This window comes from Pelobates fuscus, chromosome 1, assembly GCF_036172605.1.
Source record: "Pelobates fuscus isolate aPelFus1 chromosome 1, aPelFus1.pri, whole genome shotgun sequence".
Lineage (NCBI taxonomy): Eukaryota > Metazoa > Chordata > Amphibia > Anura > Pelobatidae > Pelobates > Pelobates fuscus.
The window spans coordinates 385,674,748-385,697,299 of record NC_086317.1 but is presented as its reverse complement, the minus strand read 5'-3'; the positions used below and the strand labels follow the sequence as shown (position 1 = coordinate 385,697,299).

Here is a 22,552-nt window from a genome sequence, read left to right as displayed (position 1 = left end):
ACACTCCCTAACCCACCACTACTGCTTCTAAACCCCCAGCTACTGCTCCTAATCCCCCCACTGCATCTTTTAACCCCACTTTAGCTCCTACCCACCACTAGCGCCCCTAACTCCCCACTACAGCACTTAATCCCCACAACTGCCCCAGTCCCCAACTATAGTCTCTAATTGAGAGGTGGAGTTGTTGCCATAGATACATGCAAGTCTGTACTCAACATGTGTAAAGGTGAGACATTAGAAGGATGGCCACAACCACTTGGGTGCCAAAAAAATCTGCACCCAAGCGTTTGTGACTCTAGGATCAGGGACGGATGGGTGGATGAATAACTAGATAGATAGATAGATAGATAGATAGATAGATATGGGTTTTACACAGGAAATACCTGTTACAGAATATGGTCTCAGATAATTGGTTGAACATGTAACAAGTTCTTTGCAAACACTGCCTTTCAATGTGAATATTGTATTGTGATGATACAAGCAGCCCCTCCTCCTTTTTTGCCCTGAAAGGTACCCTGTCTTTGCCAATCTGATTCTTCTCATGTAAATTAGGAGAGAGAGGGTTTGCAGGAGATGGGATGGGATCAGACACGCTGCCTGCAGGCAGCTCACTTCTCAGCTTCTCCTCCTCCTCATGGCACCAGAGGTCGCTCTGATTTTCTTAAAGACAGTTCACACATCTTTGCCTCCCCAGACCTCCCTTATCGTTTGCATCTGAGAAACGTTTCAGAGGAGCTAGGAGGTGCAACAAGGATCATGTCCATGTGAGCTGGGATGAGGGAAGCAGCCCTGGAGCCATACATCTGCAATAAAGGCTATAGAAGAAAGAGGAATCACTCAGGACAAAGAGCCTTCCCTTCTCTCCATCCTACCCACAGGCAGAGGACACTTTGGGATTGGGGGGGTCAGCCTTGCAGGACTCTAACTACATGTTAAGTGGGCCAACAGGTGTGACTGTGTGAGCACTGCACTGGGAGCTGCTCTTAGCCCTTTGCCATTGGAGTGGGACACTTGTGAGCTGGTTTCTTATTCTTTGTTGGTCCTCAAGAAGTTTTCACCATTACTTCCAAAAGTGAAGAAGACTTCCTAGCCCTGGCAGCGTCCAGGCTGAGCCGCAGGAAGAGGGTCATTGGTGCGGCCATAGGGGTGGCTATGGTACTCATCTTGCTGATAGCCATCCCTCTGCTGGTGAATAGTTCCAAAACCAGCACCCACTATGAGATGCTGGGGAGCTGTAAGATGGTCTGTGACCCTTACACCCCCCAGACCCAGGAGGCCAGCCAGGAACTGGCTCTGATATCACCCCCTCCTCACCTGCAGGGAGGTAAGGGGGACCAGGGCAGGAAGGGCAAGTCCGGAATAAGGGGTCTTCCTGGACCTCCTGGGCCACAAGGACCTAGAGGACCCCCTGGAGAACCAGGCAGACCGGGGCCACCGGGACCCCCGGGTCCTGGTCCTGGGGGATACGTGTCATCCTACTACAGCCCTAAGATCGCCTTCTATGCCGGGCTGAGGAAGCCACACGAGGGCTACGAGGTGTTACGCTTTGATGATGTTGTGACCAATGTGGGGAACTACTATGAGCCCTCCACGGGCAAATTCACCTGTCCCCTGCCGGGGATCTACTTCTTCGCCTACCACGTGCTGATGAGAGGTGGGGACGGGACCAGCATGTGGGCAGACCTGATGAAGAACTCACAGGTAAGTACAACATACATGCTGCACCCCAAACGTACCTCCCCCCTCCCCCCTTAAAAAGAAACCTTAAACATTTAATTGCTACCCTATCTACAGACAGCCATGTATCCCCATAATAATGTGTAATAATATCTAATGTCCATGATCATTGAGTGTTTATTGATTAACCCCCTCCCCTTGAACCACCCCCATACCCCCATACCCACATACCATCACTTATTCCAAGCCTCGTTTGATCAAAGTTATAACAAAATCTATACATTGCCTATCATGTCATGCCAGGTCTTAACTCCGACCAAAGGGGTGTCTATAGAATGATCGGTGAACTGTTGTGGGTTAGGCAGAGCAGCAGGTGGCATTGACAGGACATCCAGACTCAGCATGAAGGGAATTACCAACAGGTGGGGAATAAGGTGTTCCCAAAACAGACTCCCCTCAGCAGGCATTTACGTCATCACACCTAGGTATATGGGATGCTCAGTACTTATTACTTTATACTGTCAGTGTACTTTACCTAACAACACTATTAGTATTAGTTACAGTGTCTGTACTCCACTTGGCTGCACAATTGTTATTAGTTACAGTGTCAGTCTACTCTGCACAATTATTATTAGTTACAGTGTCAGTGTGCTCTGACTGCACAATTATTATTAGTTACAGTGTCAGTGTGCTCTGACTGCACAATTATTATTAGTTACAGTGTCAATGTACTCCGCACAATTATTAATAGTAAGTGTCAATGTACTCTGACTGCACAATTATTATTAGTTATATTGTCAGTGTACTCTGTCTGCACAATTATTATTAGTTACAGTGTCAGTGTAATCTGTCTGCACAATTATTATTAGTTATATTGTCAGTTTACTGTGACTGCACAATTATTATTATTTACAGTGTCAGTTTAAACTGTCTACACAATTTTTTATTATAGTGTCAGTGTACTCTAACTGCACAATTATTAGTTTCACTGACAGAATACTCTACCTGGCTGGCTGCATAGCTCGTATTAGTTACAGTATCAGTGTGTTCTACTTGCTTCCACACTTTGTATTAATTACAGTGTCAGTGTACTCTACCTGTCTGGCTGTACTTTACTGATTAGGAGTTAATAGTACGTTGGAGCAGCATTGGTCCCAGTCCCTGGCTGGCTGCACACCACTTACTATTCCGATAACCTGGTACCCTACCTATCACTGCATATCATTCATTCAGGTTAATTTGGTTCTCTAACTGGCTGAATGCTCTCCACCTAATCATACCAGAGACCCCTGCCTCTCTGTTTTAATTAGCATGTTTCGTGTAAAATGAGGAGTGGATAGCAAATATTTACTATCTTGTACAATTTAAATATCTATTTAACTCGTTATAGTGTGTGTGTGTGTGTGTGATAACTATATATAGTTATTATATGGGTTAATATACTGTATAGATTTGCAAATTATGCAGACATAGTCCTTGTCCTCTCAAATGTTCTCAAAATAATGCAAATAAAGGTAAAAATCTAATAGAAAGAATGATATTGTTGCAGTTTGAATGAAATCCTTCTGCCCACACAGCGTTTATACAATGTATTTCATTTATTACTGAAATCCACATTTAATTCCAATTTCCCAAATTTCTATAAATCTGAGAATTATAAAGCTAAACTCCTGGGAAATCCGTGAGCGACCTCTTCATTGTGATTATTATTAATATCTGCTTTTCAAAAATAGTTGATTTCGCTCACATTTATTTGACCCACTGAGCTGGATTCGTTAGAAAATAATTAATTGTACCGAACAACAACTGGAAATACGGAATTCGAATTAACTGTATAAATACAAGTCATGTTCTACCTGGACCACACGGATTAAAACTACGGGAGGGGAAACGACATGCGATGCAACCTATGCCTGCACAATGCACTGAGAACAAACAGGGGATTGGCTCTAACGAATAAAGGAGTAGTTGTGTCTGGATCGGACTCTCAGCTGAGATCTGGGTCACATTCTGTCCTCAGTGACACCCTGGGTATTTTCAAAAACTGAGAAAAGAAACACTGACAAAACTAGGGTGAAATAATTATATCTGTCTGTCTGTCTCTCTATCAGCCTACATCATATGTTGTATCCCCTTCTTGTTAAATAAACCCTTACAGATTCGCCCAGTCCAGTATTAATTCTGATAGACTCTATACAGTATTAAATAAAGCTTCATGTGTAATTATCATTTCTCACAGTTAATTAGCCTTTGTATAATACGTTGTATTAGTTTGTATAATCGCAAAGCTTGCTATACTGTTCACTGAGAGCAGCTAATTCCTCTTATCTTCGCTCGATGTTGGAGTAAGAGCGTTATAGTGGGGGGTGGGAGGGGGTCCCAGCTGCTCTCTGCTCCCCTGATGCTCATTACGCTGCCTTTTTATTTATTCGAAGTTTCCCATTAACATACATACACCTGTGCTGCCCTCTCTCCTGACACATGTCTCGCAGGGTTCCATCCTTTTCACCAGTTCTAGAAAAGAACCGGCGCAGGACTCCTGCGACTTTCTGTTAATATATCCCAGCCCTGGCGAACTCAGGGGGGAGATGGAACGCTAGGCAGCTGCTCAATGTGTATGACTTTAATGGCATCGTTTGTAGCAGATTAAGCATCAACACCAATGAAAGAGAGATGTTTGTCTCAGTTTTAGGTGGTGAATATTTTATAGTAGGAGACAGACAATGATCTAAAGCTGTCTGTTCTCTAACAGTCTCGGACTTTTCATTCTCATTCCCAGTAGACTGAAGTTTCTCAATGTTAGGGATTCCGTGGTAATTAATATTAGCAGAATTCAATTTCTTTCCCCCTCTCTTCCAAAACATTTAAAACATTACACAATTTTCTTTATCTCTCTCTCTCTCTCTCTCTCCCTCTCCCTCTCTCTCTCGTAGTAAACGGTTAATTTTCCACTGTGGTTTTGATGTACTTTGAATGAAATTCCCACCTAGTCTGAATTAACAATCAAAATCCCAAGAAGTGTACAAAATCCTGAGGAATTGGTTATTACTTTTTGGCTAGTCTAGTGTAGCAAGAATTCTAGATGGATGTGAATAAGTGTGTAAGGGGTTAAGTTCTGCTGCTGTCTGAGAGGTCATCTCTGCAGGTAGAGGAATTGAGAGCGCAAGCCAGGGGATCATTTATCAAGACACAGAAGCGCCAACAGTGACAAAAGAAGGACAATCCACTTGGATTGCCTTGCTAGTCTCTCTACGCCTTCCTCTGATAAAACAGAGATCACATTGATGAATTTTACTGGACCAACTACTGTATGCAGCCATTGATACTGAAATAATCCCATACAAAGAATGAACATGTTAACTGTTTTGTAAATGTCTTTTATCCAAGTATAAAATAAAGTCTATCTATCTATCTATCTATCTATCTATCTATCTATCTAATCTATCTATCTATCTATCTAATAGCATGTGGAATCAGTAAGAAAAATCAATTAATAATTGTAACATTTGGCTTTCACGTGATTGCGCCACTTTAATAGAAAGACCGTTTTTCAATCTTCAACAATCAAAAAAAATAAAAATAAAAATAACCGGAAATAATACATTTAAGTATGGGACCATATGATTGTTGTTTGAGATATGCAAGGGCTACTGTTCTGTTATTGCTTTGTTTTCGGATACTTAATACTCCGTCACTGTTAGGGTTAATGAAAGGCTTGCTAACTTGCCTGGTGTACCCAAATAATTATCTTGTAACTTGAGAATCCAAATGTCAGTGATCAAAAAAAATCCACCACTTTTTTAAATTGTAAAGACGTAAAGGAGTATTGAAACAGAAACATCTGTTTAATTTATTCACATATTCATTTTTTTTTTATTTTTGCATAGAAACAAAGGGACAGAAGATAGTAGCAGTAAATGCGAGACAAGAACAAAGAAAATAGATGGAGCCTTAACAGCCTGTGAATATTTTTTTGTGGGTTAGAGGGAAGTTCCATTGAATTGAGATATATCATATACGCTCGCTCCATCCGTGGTGAAAGAAGACTAGTCCCCACAGGGCCATCATTAAGGGAAGAGGTTAATTAAATACCTTTCCAAGCAAAGATCACAGGTTATTGAATTCTGCTTTGAATCACCCAGTAATTATATGTCAATACAGCGCTGTCCAAATCTGTTCTCAAGGGCCACCTATCTGCCAGTATTTTATCATTTCTTTAATTAACATGTAATTAACCAATTAGATCTGATACATGTTTCATTAAGCCATATTTCTCAGTGTGCTTGGCCTGGGAGTTGGTGGCAATCGAGGACAGGAACTGGGCGGCCTGGTGTCAATAGATCAAATACAATTGTATTCACTAAGGCCGGAAAGTGTGTAGTATTGCCAAGGGCATTGCATTTTGTAGGCTAAAATAGTTAAATTGGAAACATTCTCTAAAAGGGTTGTTTGTTAAACTCAGTATTGTAGAGAATTAAATTCGAAAGGCAAAATTTAGGCAATTCTCCAACTCAGCTTAATTCAAAGCTTGGCTTGATTTGCTTAATTTTGTAAAATTCTGAGATTAATGAATAACCACGTAAATCGGACAACAGGCAAAGGTGTCTGAGTAGTCGGCGTCATCATCAAATATTTCTGATTAAAGTTTGATGGTTTAGTCAGTAAATTAACATTTACATACTCTGTTTTCTATAAAATTAATACATGATCACATATTGCTCTACATTTTAGAGACTGTTTCGTTTTTAGATTTTTTTTTTTTTAAATCACCTAATTAATTAAGATTGTAACCCCTTAAGGGACATTGATGGAACAATTATGTCATAATAAATTAGCCTTTAAAGATTTTATATCAAAATGGAATGTCCCGGTTAATTAACAGTAGCTAAGCTGTATAAAGCTAGAATATTACACTATCAGGACAAACCATTTTTTGCTAGGGTCTTCAAGGCCCATAATAAAAGTATATCATAAAATATCATTGCTATTTTATGGGATTAAAAATGCTAAACTAGTAAAGAATAGGCCTGTTTGCGGACGTTTTCGCCTTGAAGTTTGCATGTGTGATAATATGCCTGAATAAACAGATTTGTCACCTTATTTTACAATAGAGATGCTTTATCTATATCTATAATATGCGCAAAGAGCAAGTTTTACATCTTAATAAGAAATATGTGATATATATTGAGCACTAGCTATATTAATAAACCGCAGGGAATATAATAATACAAAATACTTCTTCAACTGTTTCTACCTGAAAATACATGCTTCTAACGCAGATTAATGAATAATTGCTTACATCATATCAAGATAGAATAAGGGCTTGGCCCATTTACCATTAGCAGTAAGTGCCACCCCCATTCATGCAACAAAAACAATAGTCATTGTGTATGGGTCAACACATATATATCACTTCTACCAATTCTACCAATTTAATGTTAATACAAGATAACCTCGAGGGAAAAAATACATGTAACCTGCAATACAATGATACCAGCACGGGCAACATTAAATAAACAGCATCCATTGACAAGGACTGGAGATGATATTTTTATGAAAAAATTCCCATGAATTGAACAGCCTTTGGCATGCCTCAGACTAGGATGTGTCTTCTGTGCTTGTACATCATGGCAATAGTAGTATAAAGCAGGTGGAATGCTTAAAGTAACCATCCACGCACCATAATGACTACAGGTATTTGTTGTGGTTATGATGCAAAAAGGTTATGGGAAGAGTCTACGAAAACATCACGTAGTTTACAAAAAAGGAGGTATCCTGAGCTCAATAGACTCACCCTCAGTTTGTAATGTTTTAATAAAGAAATTGTCTATCCAATTATGTGTATGGTGTGAGCTCACACTGGGCCACGAGAGACTGCAATCACTGCAGTAGGAGGATTCTGGGTGGCTGAATTGCCATTAACCCTGTCTGCAGCGCTGAATTGCCATAGGAAACCTGTGCAAATCCAGTTACTCAATAGTGATTCAGCTGAGCTAAAATTGTCTGTAAAGATTTACTGCAGAATCTTCTTAAACCCAGTACTTACAGGGTGTTTTCGCAAGCCATAAGCAGCCAGCTTCCATACAAATATTCCCATTTAAAGGATAAAACTTCCGCATTTTGGTGCTGCATGTAGGGGGGGGGGGGGGGGGGGGGGGGTTAGAGGTGCCAATTAAAAATGGTTGGAAAAAACTAGTGAGACTTGACACAATCAAGATTATTTACTAATTCCAAATACCTTTCTCTTTGATTAGCAGAAATGATCCGGTACCATCTGGGGACATTTGGATTCCAAAATCCAGACATGTTTCATGCAATGAAGCTTTCAAATTAGACTGAATGATAATAATCAGAATGAAACCAAACTGGAATCTGGAACCAAATGATGAAAATACATAACCGAATGCTCAAGTTCAACAGAATTGGCCATTAATCTGCCTACAAATTCAATTATACTAAATTTACACAATTCAGTTGAACCACATTTGCAGGCACATAGTGGTCAATTCCAATGAAAGTTAGAAGATTTAAAAAAAAATTGATTATAGCACCTTTTAGATGACAAACTCATAAGGAGAATGGTCTTCATTATACCCCAATAATTTTTTTTAAGTTAGAAAATGCATGTTATAAACCTATATCATTTTTTTTTCTAAATTTTAACCCTCTGGCCACTGGCTCTTTGTGCTGCCAGTGAGCAAATACAATAGATTTTTGTTGATTCACTTGATAATTAACTAAATGCTTTCCTATGGGAAGGGCCTAATGCATTCGCAGCGTGCTCCACACATGCGCATTAGCCCCCCCGCCACCCTGTCAGGTTACGTCAGAGAAGGCGGAGCGCCGACCCAGCGCTCAGGAAGATCAGCACTTGATTTGGGTAAGAAAAAATTATTTAGATCCTAAAAATATTAGGAATTTACTCAATTAAATAAGTTTACAATTAAGACTGATATGTGAATCTATTATGATTTATTTTGCATTAGTTGCACTTGATGTGTAAAAATTATAATATGCAAATCATATATATGGAATTATTTAGTAAACACCAGATGAATCTGGCAAAAATGGCTAAATTCCAGCTGCATTGAAAATTCTCATATTTACTAAAGCCAAATCTGGTTGGAATTCGGTCAGTCTGGTGTTCAAATTAAAATTGTTGCTTTTGCAATTAAAGCCTGTACAAAGTATAGGTTTCTGAAGATTCATAAAGCACCGGTTTAATAAAATTTGAGACCGAATGCATGTTCTCAAATTATAATTCTCTTGCTTTTATGCAAGCAAACATTAATTTTAAGTACTGTTTGCCTAATTGCAGCGCTAGCAGCCAGCAGACAAAGAGTTAAATAACCTTTGCCATTGTGAGGGTAAATTATGTGGCAACCAGTTAAAAAATAAATAAATAAAAAGCCTGTGGAGGCCAATAAGACCCCTGTAGTACAATGAGGGAGTTTAACGCCTTCCTATGCCCCCAGCTGCCATGTGGGTAGTGGTGGAATATTTACTTAATGTCTAAACCTAGCCTTGTGGTGGAATCTCGGTAAAAAAATAAATTTAGTAGGCCGAGATTACCACGTGGCATGTGTACGTGCATATGCTGACGTATCGATCAGTTGGTTGCACGAGGCAAGATACGATCAGTAGTGTACGGAGCATGTGCAAGAATACAGGATGTAGTATTCCCCCTCCTCCATTGTGCTGGACAAGCCATGCGGTCAAGCAGGAAGTTAATTCTTATTTGTATTGATTGGTCAAGAGAATGTGCGGGTGGAGCTTAATATGGGAGGAGTTATGTGCCTATATAAGGAGCCTGCACTATTGTCCGGGGCTCAGAACTTGTGGTATTTTGGTGACGTTAGTCCCTCTGAGTCCCGATCGGTGATCCAATAAAGAATCTCTTCCTTCCTGAAGAAACCTGTGTCCATCTCTCTGTGCTTCGCTTCCGTCAGTTTCTCCGGTATCAGCCTTTTGCTAAAAATGCCCCATTACATGGCAATGGGGCCTGTGAAATAAAAGGGGGGTGGGAGGGATCCATGTCACTTCCCCTGGGCATCATTTAGGGGACTTTAACCCCTTAAGGACACATGACATGTGTGACATGTCATGATTTCCTTTTATTCCAGAAGTTTGGTCCTTAAGGGGTTACATTTAAATAATAGTGGGTTGGACAGATCACTGTTAAACTGGGGTTTATATATTCCATGGGACTTTTTTATTTATTTTATTTACTTTACTTTTACAATGTGGTGGCTGGCTAGCATGTTCTGGCCACCAAGGGTTATTTAACTGTAGTTCGGGAAAACGGGGCCCAGATTTGAAAACCCCAGGTCCTTTGCAGCATTCAGTGCAGATCTAAGCTGTCTGTTGACATTTGGTTACATTCAGGCCTGTTCGGGGCCCTGATGTAAAAAATCCAGATTGTTAAATAGCATTAACAATGTCCAGACTTTCTATTCAGTGGGCACTAGAGAATAATCCCATTAATGTTGTGTTAGGTATACATATAGAATATTAAAAGAACTTCATATCTATACATATGTATAATTTGTATGGGTGCATTTAAAGAAAAACCCTTAAGAAGGTGGACAATTGCCTCTATCCTTAAGGGGTTAAACGGTCACAGATTATGACAGTCTACAACAGTGTGAGCCGTAAAACATTCCTACTCTTTCTGGAACTTCATCCTCCAAAGAAACAGAATATAAAAAAAAATAACAAATACAAACTTAACGTTCCTCTTAAACAAGATCCTTAATATTTCTGAAAAGTGTAAACTTTTTTATAATAATATATCACACTAAAAGAGAAAAACAGGGAAGATACTACAAAAGGGACTGCATTCGGAGGGGATAATATGATATGGGAAAGCTTTGGATTGGCTGAGCTTGTCAATTCTGATGATCTCAGCCAAGGAGGCAGATTGGTGGCGGGGCCAGCGTTGGCAGACCCACGAGGCACTGGAAATATTTTAGTGGGGCAAGGGAGAGCCAGGGGTCTAAAAAGTGTTTTTAACACTATATGGTCAGTAATAGTAAAAGTTTATATTCTTGACCCTATAGTGTTCTTTACTATGTCACAAAGTATGTTAGAAAAATCTCACTTTATTTTAGACTCCATGCTCATATTATACTCGTTTAAAGCTTACATACACAAAATGAGATTACCAGTATAATAATATAATCCAGAGTTATACACATGGTGACTAGGTTTAATATAGAAAAAATGATAGATAATGATCGAGCCTAGTCAGTAACCTTGAAATGGCATTTACATTTCCTTCTGCTCAAAGTGATTTCATCTAGTATAACTATTTTGTTATTCATATATATGGCATAAATAAGTTGATGGGTAAACTTACTGCTCCAGTCCATAATAGCCCTAAGTTTGGGAGCCCTGAGACACATATGCCTCTAGAGGCAATACAGAAGGTACCTTCTATCCTCTTGAAGTAGGGGTCTTTCATTTCATTCATACACAATTCTTATTTTTTTAAAATATTATTTTCATTACATGGAGCTCTGGATTACAGTGGTCTTTGGTTCATGAATATGTTCTATTACTCGATAATTTATTTACTTTTTGTGGTATCATAAAAGTGTAAAACGTTTGAACACATTAATTTTATGCATGATGCTTGGAAATGTCTTTGTTCTCTGTGCTTAATTATACATAAATTAATTAAGAATATTTAAAAAAAAATGTAAATCTTAAAAAAAAAATTGGAGAGTAGAAGATTTTATAAAAAAAAAATCTAAACAAAATGGGGTGGATTTGTTATTTGGAAACACTGACACTAACTGGCTTAAACAGATCTTTAACTCTGCAATTTATAAGCTTTTTTTAATCGTTTTGTTTTGTATATTTACATTTTTTTATATTAGATTGTTTTATATGTTAAAAGGCCTGAACTTGTGGAGGCCTGAATTTGTGGGAGGAGTAAGTCCCCTACTTAAACTCCCAGCCCCTACTCACCTCTGCCGTTCAGCTGATTGTTTGGTCCCCATAGCAACCAGCACTTCCGGTTCCCGCCAGAATTTTTCTCGTGTTTCCAGCAGACAGACGTTCAGAACAAGCCCTCCGTCCGTTCGGAGCCTCCAAGCCGTTTTCCGGTCGAGGTACCCGGCTTCCGGTCTCAACACCGGCACGTACTCGTGAGTTAGGCGAAGGAAATAGCGTTCCGCTATTTTCCCGCCGTTCGGGCCTAAAAACGTGGGGGTAGGCTCCCTTTAAACTTAATCACACTATTACATGCTCGTTTAAACTAATCTACACTCGCACCGGTACTTTTTCTCATCGTTTACATATCGTTTACATATCGTTTACTTATCGTTTACATATCGTTTACATATCGTTTACATATCGTTTACATATTCATACGTTATTCACGACTTAGCTTATGATTCCATGTACACAATAATTTTACTGGTATACCCCTCTTTACATGCGGTCACCCAGGACCACCTTATGTCATTTATGTTAAGTACAAACACGACGCTCCTACACATATGCGATTAGATCTTATTTAAATAGGCTACTGTATGCATTTAGGTCTATTTTAAATAAATCTACATCAGGTTACTATTTAATACCTACTCGTCTGTTTAGTGTTATATATTTTACTCATTTTAATACCAGCCTTTTCGATTTTCTATCAATGTTAGACAGCAATATGCATTTTACTAACCTTAATACTCCCACTACTATTATAAAATATACGGCTCGCTACCCTAAATTTTCTGTAAAACGACACATATACTAATAAATACTTTGTCTAAACAGTAAATACACCCGGAACATTAAAACACATGTGCTAAAGCATTTCTCATATAATCACGCCGCCACATGTTTTTGACTTTACAGAATACTTCGGTTTCTCACTTTCTGAGCTAAAGTTGATAGTTTCAAGGCCTTTTTCTTTACAGGAACAGGTACGGTATTTTATCACTCTTCATCACTCTTCACGGTCTAAGTAAAATTCATTTGAATATATAAAATTAAAATACAAAATTCATTACATACCATTGCACCTGTTGTTAACTATGTATATTTTGTTCAGTCAATCCTTAAGCTCCTGAATTTAACCTAGGCTTCCACCGGTCTACACTGGTAACCTACTACGTCCATACGAAATTTCTGTATGTCCTACCAAGGTATAGTCCTCTAATTTCTACTTACAAATCTTCATACAAGACCTCACGTAGTCTCATCATCTCCTTTCTGCTTTTTCAGAAGCTTACGCCCACGATACGTTAATCTCGTTACTTTATTTTTTCTATCCAGACATACGGTCATACGGCCTCCAGGCTCTGGGTCATACACCAAATCCTGATCCGGTCCTCAGCCATACCTTCAGGTACTTACGCCCTTCCCAAATACGTCCATTTTCCAACCCTAGGCCTCATTCAGCCTTCTCAAAAAATAGAAAAAATCATCCCAATCAAACTCCATAAACATTCCAGATCCCTCAACGCAGGATCACGCATGCCGCCCCTATCAAAAAGAAAAAAAATCATACGCCACCACGATACGTATAAATACATCAACATCTTTCTTAAATTCCCAGGATTCTTCAACGAGGACAGCTAGACGACAAGACTCACTACACTTAATCTGCCTAAAAGGTTCCAGAAACCATTTGCGTCCAGTTAAGGTTGATATCCACACACCACTCCAGGCCACGCATTATACCCTTAGTATACAATCGAACTGGCTACAGGGTCTAGGCCTTACGCCTTAAGCTCACCCTATTAGTCCTAATCCTATCCTGCGAGGCCATCCATCCCCGCCGCACCTCAACACGGCCCCACGCCCAAATCATAGTTAGAAGCCTCGCATGCCCTACTATAGGGCTCTAGTCAGGGCCTCACCCGTCACGGCCACACGTTTTGATCTTTCTTTACTGTCACCGAGAGGCCAACACCCCGCCACCACGTCTGTGGCAATCACGTCATAAGCCAAATCATAGGTAGAGCCTCTCACCGCCACTTGGCATTAGCAGGGCCTCACCTACCAAAACATTCAACAGTTAAACTCTTCGCTTCGGCATCTAGCATTACAGTCCAGTTCTTCCATTTACCTCACCCCCCACACACCCCAAACTTCCGTACTCCCTCACTAATGTATCTTCGCATAATCATTTCCTTTTTAGAATGTCCCAAGAACCCATGCCAACCGAAGAACTGACTGAAGATATACCATTCACGCCAACCAGACCCGAGTCTCCAAGCGATTCTCTCACCCTTTCAACCCCCACGTCCTTGAGAGCATGGACTATTCCCAAAATTATGGCCGAACTTAGGCTCAGGGGAATCCCCTTCCCGGCCACAGCCAGAAAGGCTGAACTTTATAGGCTACTGACCCACCAAGCCCCCGAGCCTAGGCCAGGCACTAGCTCTCAAGGACTACCACCAAGTTACAGCACGTCCAACCAGGATACCCTGGCAGAGATCTTGGCCAATCTTCAGGCCCTCAATAACAGACTATCCAAGGTGGAGAGCGCCATCTCCTCCCCAGGTACTACTGCGGTAGTCCCAGCTCCTATCACGATAGTCCCAGCCCCTATCACGATAATCCCAGCTCCTATCACGGCTGTACCCATCATACCTACATGCCCTCCCATACCCCCCCCCCCCCCTAGCACCAGGCACAACCATTACACCATTTGAGTCACCAGCACACTCCGTCCCTGACTCTATCAAGAAAGATATCTTAGACGGGAAGGACGTGTGTCTGGTGTCTCTGCTCATAGCCTCCCAGGATGTTCTTGAGAACAAGGCCTTCAACTATGGCGACATTTCTGTGGTACTCAAGACGAGGGATCCCAGGCTTAATAAAAAAATATCAATCCCACAGTTTGTGATAGCCTTCGGGATATATAGAGATGTTATTTGCACAGTGTACCCCCACAGGAGAGAGGAGTTAGACCTTTATCTGCACAAGGTGGTGGATCTAGGCATCAAGTACGGGGGCTCCTCGTTCTATGACTACCACAAGTCAGTGTCAGCGAAGGCGGCGACCCATCTAAAACAGTTCAATATCAAAATGAACTGGGGTCAGATGGACACTGAATTGTTCTGTCGCCACTTCGCTGGACTCAGGCCCCCGGCTTGTGCCATATGCAACTCGACATCCCACATGGCGGACTTATGTCCAGTCGAAGCAGATCCCACCACCTCCACACCCACCTCTCACTCTTTCACACCTGACTCTACTTTCACCCCCTACAGCAAGTCATCAGGTGGTCTTCGGGATAAGCTAGGTAGGCCCATCTCCTTTCTAGGGAAGGCGCAGGTGTGCAATAACTTTAACGCAGGCTCCTGCAGTTTCAGCGCCTGTAGATTATTGCACATCTGCTCCATATGTTTCAGGGCACATACTAAGACCATGTGTCCAGCCAGGTTGTCACCAAACAAATGACTAACCGACATAAACATCGACAACCTGGTTTTTTATCTAAGGTCTCACCCTAGCAGGCATCTGGTAGATTATCTCACCACAGGGTTCACTAAAGGGTTTCTCACGGGTATAGTTGCCATTCCCCCAGGTACATTAGAATGCCCTAATCTACAGTCTGCACGTTTAGACCCAGTCTCCACAGACTCCCTCATTGCCTCAGAAATCACCAACGGGTTTATGATAGGCCCCTTCACCTCTTCACCATTTTCCTCCTGGCGCACTAACCCCATTGGCATCGCTACTCACAAATATTCTAATAAAAAACGTTTAATTATTGATTTATCGGCACCGCACTCCTCTTTTGTTCCTAGCATAAACGCACTCATTCCAGCAGACGAATTTTCACTTCAATACGTAACCATCGACGACGCCATACATTCCATAATTTCATCTGGTAACCGACCCTGGCTTAGCAAAACGGACATTACTAACGCTTTTAAATTACTACCCATGCACCCCTCACTCTGGCACTTACACGGTATTAAATGGCGTGATCTATACTACTTCTCTACACGACTCACTTTCGGTTCTCGTAGCAGCCCCAAACTGTTCGACATTTTCGCAGAGTCGTTGTGCTGGCTGCTCCTGAACATCACCAGGTGTCACTCCGTTATCCACTACCTCGACGACTTTTTACTTATAGAGCCAGGGTCAACATCACCCACATCAATCAAAAGCACTACTGCACTATTTGCCACACTTGGAGTCCCTTTGTCCCCAGCCAAAACTATAGGCCCCACTACCAAATTGACCTTTCTGGGGATAGAACTGGACTCGATTAACCTCAAAGCTAGCCTCCCTCACGACAAACTGACACGTTTGAGAGGGGAAATAGACTTGTTCCTGCGGAATGATGTTTGCACTAGGAAGGAACTTCAGTCCCTTCTCGGATCCCTGAACTTTGCCATGCGCATCATTCCGCAGGGAAGATCTTTCATATCCAGACTTCTTTGCCTGATGCACGGAGTTCCGGACTCTGGCACAGTTTCTTTGGACCCCCACGCCAAGGCTGACCTAGCTATGTGGGGGAAGTTTTTGAAAGACTGGAATGGAATCTCCATGTTTATTCCCCCTCTCTCCACCTCTTCACCCATCATCCACACAGACGCAGCAGCCAATACCGGTTTTGCAGCCATTTTCGGGAACCACTGGTTCAGGGGCCATTGGCCCACTGAGACGGATGCCTTGCCAGGATTCAGAGAGACCTCAGCTTTATTTGAAATCTATCCCATTGTGGCGGCCGCACACACCTGGGGTCATCTCTGGTCTGGCAAGGCAGTCAAATGCTACTCTGATAACTCGGCAGCTTGCGAAATCGTGAACAAAGGGCGATCATCTTCCCTAACCATCATGCGGCTGATTCGCAAGCTGACCTGGTTGGCAGCATCCGGCCAGTTTCACTTAGTTTGTTTTCACATCCCGGGGATTCACAACACGGCCGCTGACGCTCTTTCTCGTTCTCAATTTCAGGCATTTTCTCAGGCACTCCCAACGGCTCACCTACAACCATCCAGGACACCACGGTTCCACGAGCTAATCCTGGATTAAGCACACTCTTGAACCACGCTAGAGCACTCACTCACCAAGCATTATCACCAAACACGGCTATCACTTACAATAGGGCACTTAATATATTTAATAAATTCACTGCAGAGTTCGGTCTACAAGGTGACTTCTCTATTCAAACCATGGTGGCTTTTGCCTCCTTTTGCCACCTACACCTAAAACTATCCCACAACACCATTAAACTCTATCTCACGGGGGTCCAGCACCACAGCCTCACCCTTTTCCCTAACAACACTCCTTTCCTTTCTTCATATCCCATCAAAAAGGTTTTGAAAGGTATAACTAAGGTTTCACCTCCACTCTCTACCATTAGATTACCTATAGATGGGCCTATCTTCAGGTCACTTAGCAATCTCCTTGACACAGCCCCATTCGACATCGGCACTAATACGGTGATTAAATCTGCTATATATCTCGCTTTCTACGGTTTTCTCAGACCTAGAGAGTTCACCGTAATTTGCCAAGGAGATATAAAGCTAAGTCTTAAAATATCACACCTCACTAAGATAGAGGATCACTACCAACTTTCGATCCCTACAACTAAAACCAACCAATCACTACATCCTACTATAATTCCTCTCTTCCCTACTGATAATGCCTGGTGTCCGGTAAAAGTATTAGATCACCTACGGTCATCTCTGCACGATCACCCACAGGACTCTCCGCTCTTAACACTACAAGGGCACCCGTTAACCACCGCTAAATTGATGGTTCATATCAGAATTTTGTTAGCTAAGCTCGGACACAACCCGACGACATTCTCTGGGCACTCCTTCCGTATAGGAGCCGCCTCTGCAGCCTCTAGCACTAACACACCGGTCCATATCATCAAGAGACTGGGACGGTGGAAATCCTCCATATATACGGCATATATTCCACAGCCAGAGAAAGAGCTTCGCCAAGCTTTTAGGAACTTGGTTTTGTAAAACAAAATGCAATAAAGTGTGTATTTCTCAAATTTATCTTTTGCCCTCTTTTATTTACAGGCCCACTCGTACGTTGGTTTTTCGGCACACCACAACCAACTTTGCTCACAGTTACTATTCATTACGTATTTAAATTCCGAGCACAAGTTAAAAGGCCTGAACTTGTGGAGGCCTGAATTTGTGGGAGGAGTAAGTCCCCTACTTAAACTCCCAGCCCCTACTCACCTCTGCCGTTCAGCTGATTGTTCCCACCCACCTACACCCTGTTATAATTACATTCTCCTTGGTGGGCCCTCTTTTATTTACAGGCCCACTCGTACGTTGGTTTTTCGGCACACCACAACCAACTTTGCTCACAGTTACTATTCATTACGTATTTAAATTCCGAGCACAAATATATATATATATATATATATATATATATTAATATATTTTTTATATTATTCTATTTTTTTTTGTAATTTAATTTTTATTTAGACAAATAGAATAATACATTCCAATAAGAGTAGGTATACATTGGTGTATCATGTCACAAGTAGTATATATAGCAAACATTTGGGTAAACAGATGAACAATGCTTAAAGGGACACTATAGTCACCTGAACAACTTTAGCTTAATGAAGCAGTTTTGGTGTATAGAACATGCCCCTGCAGCCTCACTGCTCAATCCTCTGCCATTTAGGAGTTAAATCCCTTTGTTTATGAACCCTAGTCACACCTCCCTGCATGTGACTTGCACAGCCTTCCATAAACACTTCCTGTAAAAAGAGCCCTATTTAGGCTTTCTTTATTGCAAGTTCTGTTTAATTAAGATTTTCTTATCCCCTGCTATGTTAATAGCTTGCTAGACACTGCAAGAGCCTCCTCTGTGTGATTAAAGTTCAATTTAGAGATTGAGATACAATTATTTAAGGTAAATTACATCTGTTTGAAAGTGAAACCAGTTTATTTTTCATGCAGGCTCTGTCAATCATAGCCAGGGGAGGTGTGGCTAGGGCTGCATAAACAGAAACAAAGTGATTTAACTCCTAAATGACAGTGAATTGAGCAGTGAAATTGCAGGGGAATGATCTATACACTAAAACTGCTTTATTTAGCTAAAATAATTTAGGTGACTATAGTGTTCCTTTAATCTTTTAAATACGTTTTCCCAGAAGCCAGAGCTAGTACAGGGGTAGACAACCTCAGCACTCCAGATGTTGTGGATTACATCTCCCTTGATGCATTGCCATAATTTACTGTAAAAGTATTATAGGAGGTATAGTCCACAACATCTGGAGTGCTGAAGGTTGCCTGCCACTGGGCTAGTATATGTTCCAGCTCAACTATTCATAGGCTATGCAGAATAAAGCAAAAACTAGATTGAGCTAGATTGCAAAACTGACTAGAACATAACAATTCACCCAGGATCCCTCTGTGGGGGTCTACATGCGTGCAAATGCCCATATGAATAATAAGAAGCAGACGTGTGAGCATACATTTTAGTGGGTGAAGCAAACATAAACAAAACATAATCAAATTAACTATATTGACTCATGTTTGGAACATGAGGATTAGTGACGAAGTGTCAGCATGAGTCCCAGTCCTAGAACCCAGCTCAGCTGATTACCTGCAGGGGCAGAACATAGTCCCGCTTTGATACATTATAGTCTACAGACAAGATAGCCCAGGTGACAGCAGATGTGGCATCCAAGTGAAGCGGTGAGTTAGACCTGGTGAAGGCTTTGGTGTATCCATCGGTTTCTCAGTTTCCTGGGGAGACCTTAGATGTGGCACTCAAGGATCAAGATCCAATTGTGGGCCAAGCATAGTCTCTGCTGTCTTAAGGTGTTCCGGTAGCCTCCATCTTTTATCGGCCTGCCCCACGGCTGGAGCAGTTGATTCACGCTTCAGAGGTGATCTCTGGGTGAGTGACTTTTCCACCCATGCTGAGCAGAATATTGCCGCCATTTGTTGCAGAACTCCGCAAATATTCTGTCTAGTTCAGATAAGGTGTCAGTTTGCTATTTGCAGTAGTCAGTTGGGCACGTGGCATCCACCATTTTGGATTCTGTCATAATCCCTTCATAAAGGCTGTCATAATCCCTTCATAAAGGCTTTTCCGCCGCAATGTTGGGGGGCATTCATTTGGATATTCCCCTCTTCTCACAATCCTTTTGTGTTTATGCTTTTTCGTATTTTGTATTTTGTAGTTATCGTGTGTTTCCATTTTTTATGCCATCTGCATGATAATATCTAATGTATCAACACATCTGATTGATTTAAAAAAATGTTCTTGTATATTTGGGTATATTTTTCTTGTATTGATATAAATCTGATCTATGTACATGTTTTTTTCTATGGTATATAGTTTATTAGCATTATATCTTCATCAGTGCTTTTGATGATTCTCATAGATACCAAGTGATTTTGGTTTATACAATAAAGCTGATTTACTTATTCTTATTGATTGTGCTTCTCATTCTATATTATATGTACTTTGTCCCAAGTTTCTATGGGGAATAGGACTGTTGAGTGAGCACCCTGACATTGTATTTATTTATGTACAGATGATTTATTCTGTGGTTTACCTTGTATAGTGTGCCTTTCTGATTTTGTTGTGTTTAATCTGTCAGCATCTCCATAGAGTAATGGTGTAGTGGTAGGGCCTCTGAGGTGTAGACTGTAATAACCCCTACCGGTTCAAAGTGGGGGGACGGGGGACGGATGGAACACTGGAATAACTCCACTGGAGCTCAGGTTGCCCCAGGCTATGAGATTGCCTGCCTCTCCTATTTAATGGGCTCACTAGGCCGCACTGTGTTGAGCAGAGAATTCTAGCACAGTGAGCAATATGGTTATCAACTGTTCCAACCAAGTTGGACATTAGGTAAGTCCCTATCAGTTTTGTGTGGAGAGCGTGAATAGAAAGTATTTCGGCAATATTGAAAAATTAAAAAATAGCGTCTATCTGACTTGGAGGTCAGGCCCCGTTCCCATATTAATATATTTTTATTTTAGCAATTTTCTGGTCTTGCTCCATTATGTAGAGCATATTCATATTTTTATTATTATTTTTTTATGCTCTTATCACAATTGTATACACTTCGGTTGGTGTTTAGTCAATTTGCCCCTTAGATCTGCGTTTTATTATAGATAGTTTGTACATATATGGTTTCTGATTGTTTTTATTTCTGCCTTTTGTATATATCTATTTAAGTTGATGGATTGTGTTGTGGAGAGTAGGAACTATTGCTTCTAACAGAGAGATACAATTTCTTCCCTCTATTCCCCTATAAAGCATGTGTATTTCCTAAGTTGTTAAGAGTTAATATACAATATTTTTATGTGTCTTTATATTGTATCCTTTTTACAATTAATTCATATTTGTATTACTGTACGGTGAATATATTGTCAACCAAGCCACCAGTAATATCTTTTAAATTGGACTATTCAGAGTTGCACCAATTAAGGAGACAGACTGTGCAGCGACATTGTATTTTTATGGACTTTTGAAGATGATGGACATGATATTGACAAAGCCCCAGAAGAAGGGGCGAAACGTGTTGCATGAAACGTCACCACTCTGAAAAAGAAGTAGGAAGGAGAGAGCACAAGATACAGCAGCATCTGCACATACAGACTGAATATTGATTAACTTTGTTTGGAAAGCCTCCCTTCTATGTGGTTTTTAAAGTTCTACTGACGTGCCAAATACAGATCAGTCTGCACTTTAACCCCGGATTGGCCTTCTTGTTTGGAGTGGATAAGAGTAATAAGATTTGAGATCCACATACCTGATCCTCTTAGGCCGCAACAGTGTGAAGTGGCACTTAAAGGGACACTCCAGGCACCCAGACCACTTCTGCCCATTGGAGTGGTCTGGGTGCCAACTCCCACTACTCCTAACCCTGCAACTGTAATTATTGCAGTTTTTTTTTTATAAACTGCAATAATTACATTGCAGGGTTAACTCCTCCTCTAGTGGCTGTCTACTAGACAGCCACTAGAGGGAACTTCCTGATTTCTAGCAAAGATTTTCTTTACTAGAGCGTCGCTGGACGTCCTCACGCTGTGTGAGGACCTCCAGCGTCGCTCATTTCCCCATAGGAAAGAATTGAAAATCTTTTTCAATGCTTTCTTATGGGGAGCGCTAATGCGCATGCGCGGCATTGCCGCGCATGCGCATTAGGTCTCCTCGGCCGGTGGGCGGGATCAGTCTCGCCCACCGGCCGACAGAATCAGGAGGAGCGGCGCTGAGGAGGAGACAGCGACGAGGGACATCGCCGCTGCCTCAGGTAAGTGACTGAAGGGGTTTTCACCCCTTCAGTAACCAGGGATTGGTGGGTGGGAGGGAGAGGGTACCTCCAGTGCCAGGAAAACGGATTGTTTTCCTGGCACTGGAGTTTCCCTTTAAAACCAATCTCCGTTTGCAAGTAGCATTTGGGAGTGTGTGTTATTTTATTTTAGAATTTTATTGATCTTATTCATCTTTTAGTCTATGTTTGAGAAGAGATTAGTATTGTAATTTTAAATTTTTTGCGCACCACTATCTTTTATTATTCTTTGTTTTTATGGTCACATTATTGCTGGTTGCTGCACTGTATTGGGCTATAGGTGCATGCTGCTGTCTTTAACTCTAGTGCTTGCACCTTGTTGATTTAGAATTGTAAAAGAAGAACTAAATAAAAAGAAAAGAAACAGAACACAAAAAAGTAAGTTTTACCAACAATACAATCAGTGTTAATATAGTTTTAAAATGACATATTCTGACCACTGTAGCACTAAATTTACATGCCAAGTTTTTCTTTCGGTTGTCTTTTAATTTGATCCCTCTCATCAGCTTTCTAATAACTGGATGTTTAGTTTTATGTAGAAAACTATCTACACAAGGTAGTTTTGCCAGTATTGCCAATTTATTCTGTTAATCTTTAATAAGTCTTATTCTT

The 22,552-nt window shown here is 41.0% G+C and overlaps 2 protein-coding genes across 2 annotated transcripts in view; both read left to right on the top strand.

The window, feature by feature from the left end:
- The first annotated feature begins 656 nt into the window (after positions 1-656).
- The window catches only part of C1QL4 (complement C1q like 4), a 78,718-nt gene continuing 56,822 nt past the window's right edge, over positions 657-22,552 (top strand). Inside the window, exon 1 of the mRNA XM_063444734.1 lies at positions 657-1,701. Coding sequence (XP_063300804.1) covers positions 1,153-1,701 — 549 coding nt within the window. The 5' untranslated portion in view covers positions 657-1,152. The remainder of the gene's footprint in view (positions 1,702-22,552) is intronic.
- LOC134600868 (uncharacterized) lies at positions 15,394-16,077 on the top strand (the record flags this gene model as incomplete). Its single annotated transcript, XM_063445261.1, has 1 exon — positions 15,394-16,077. A coding segment is annotated over one exon (684 nt), but the record flags the coding sequence as incomplete, so codon positions are not given.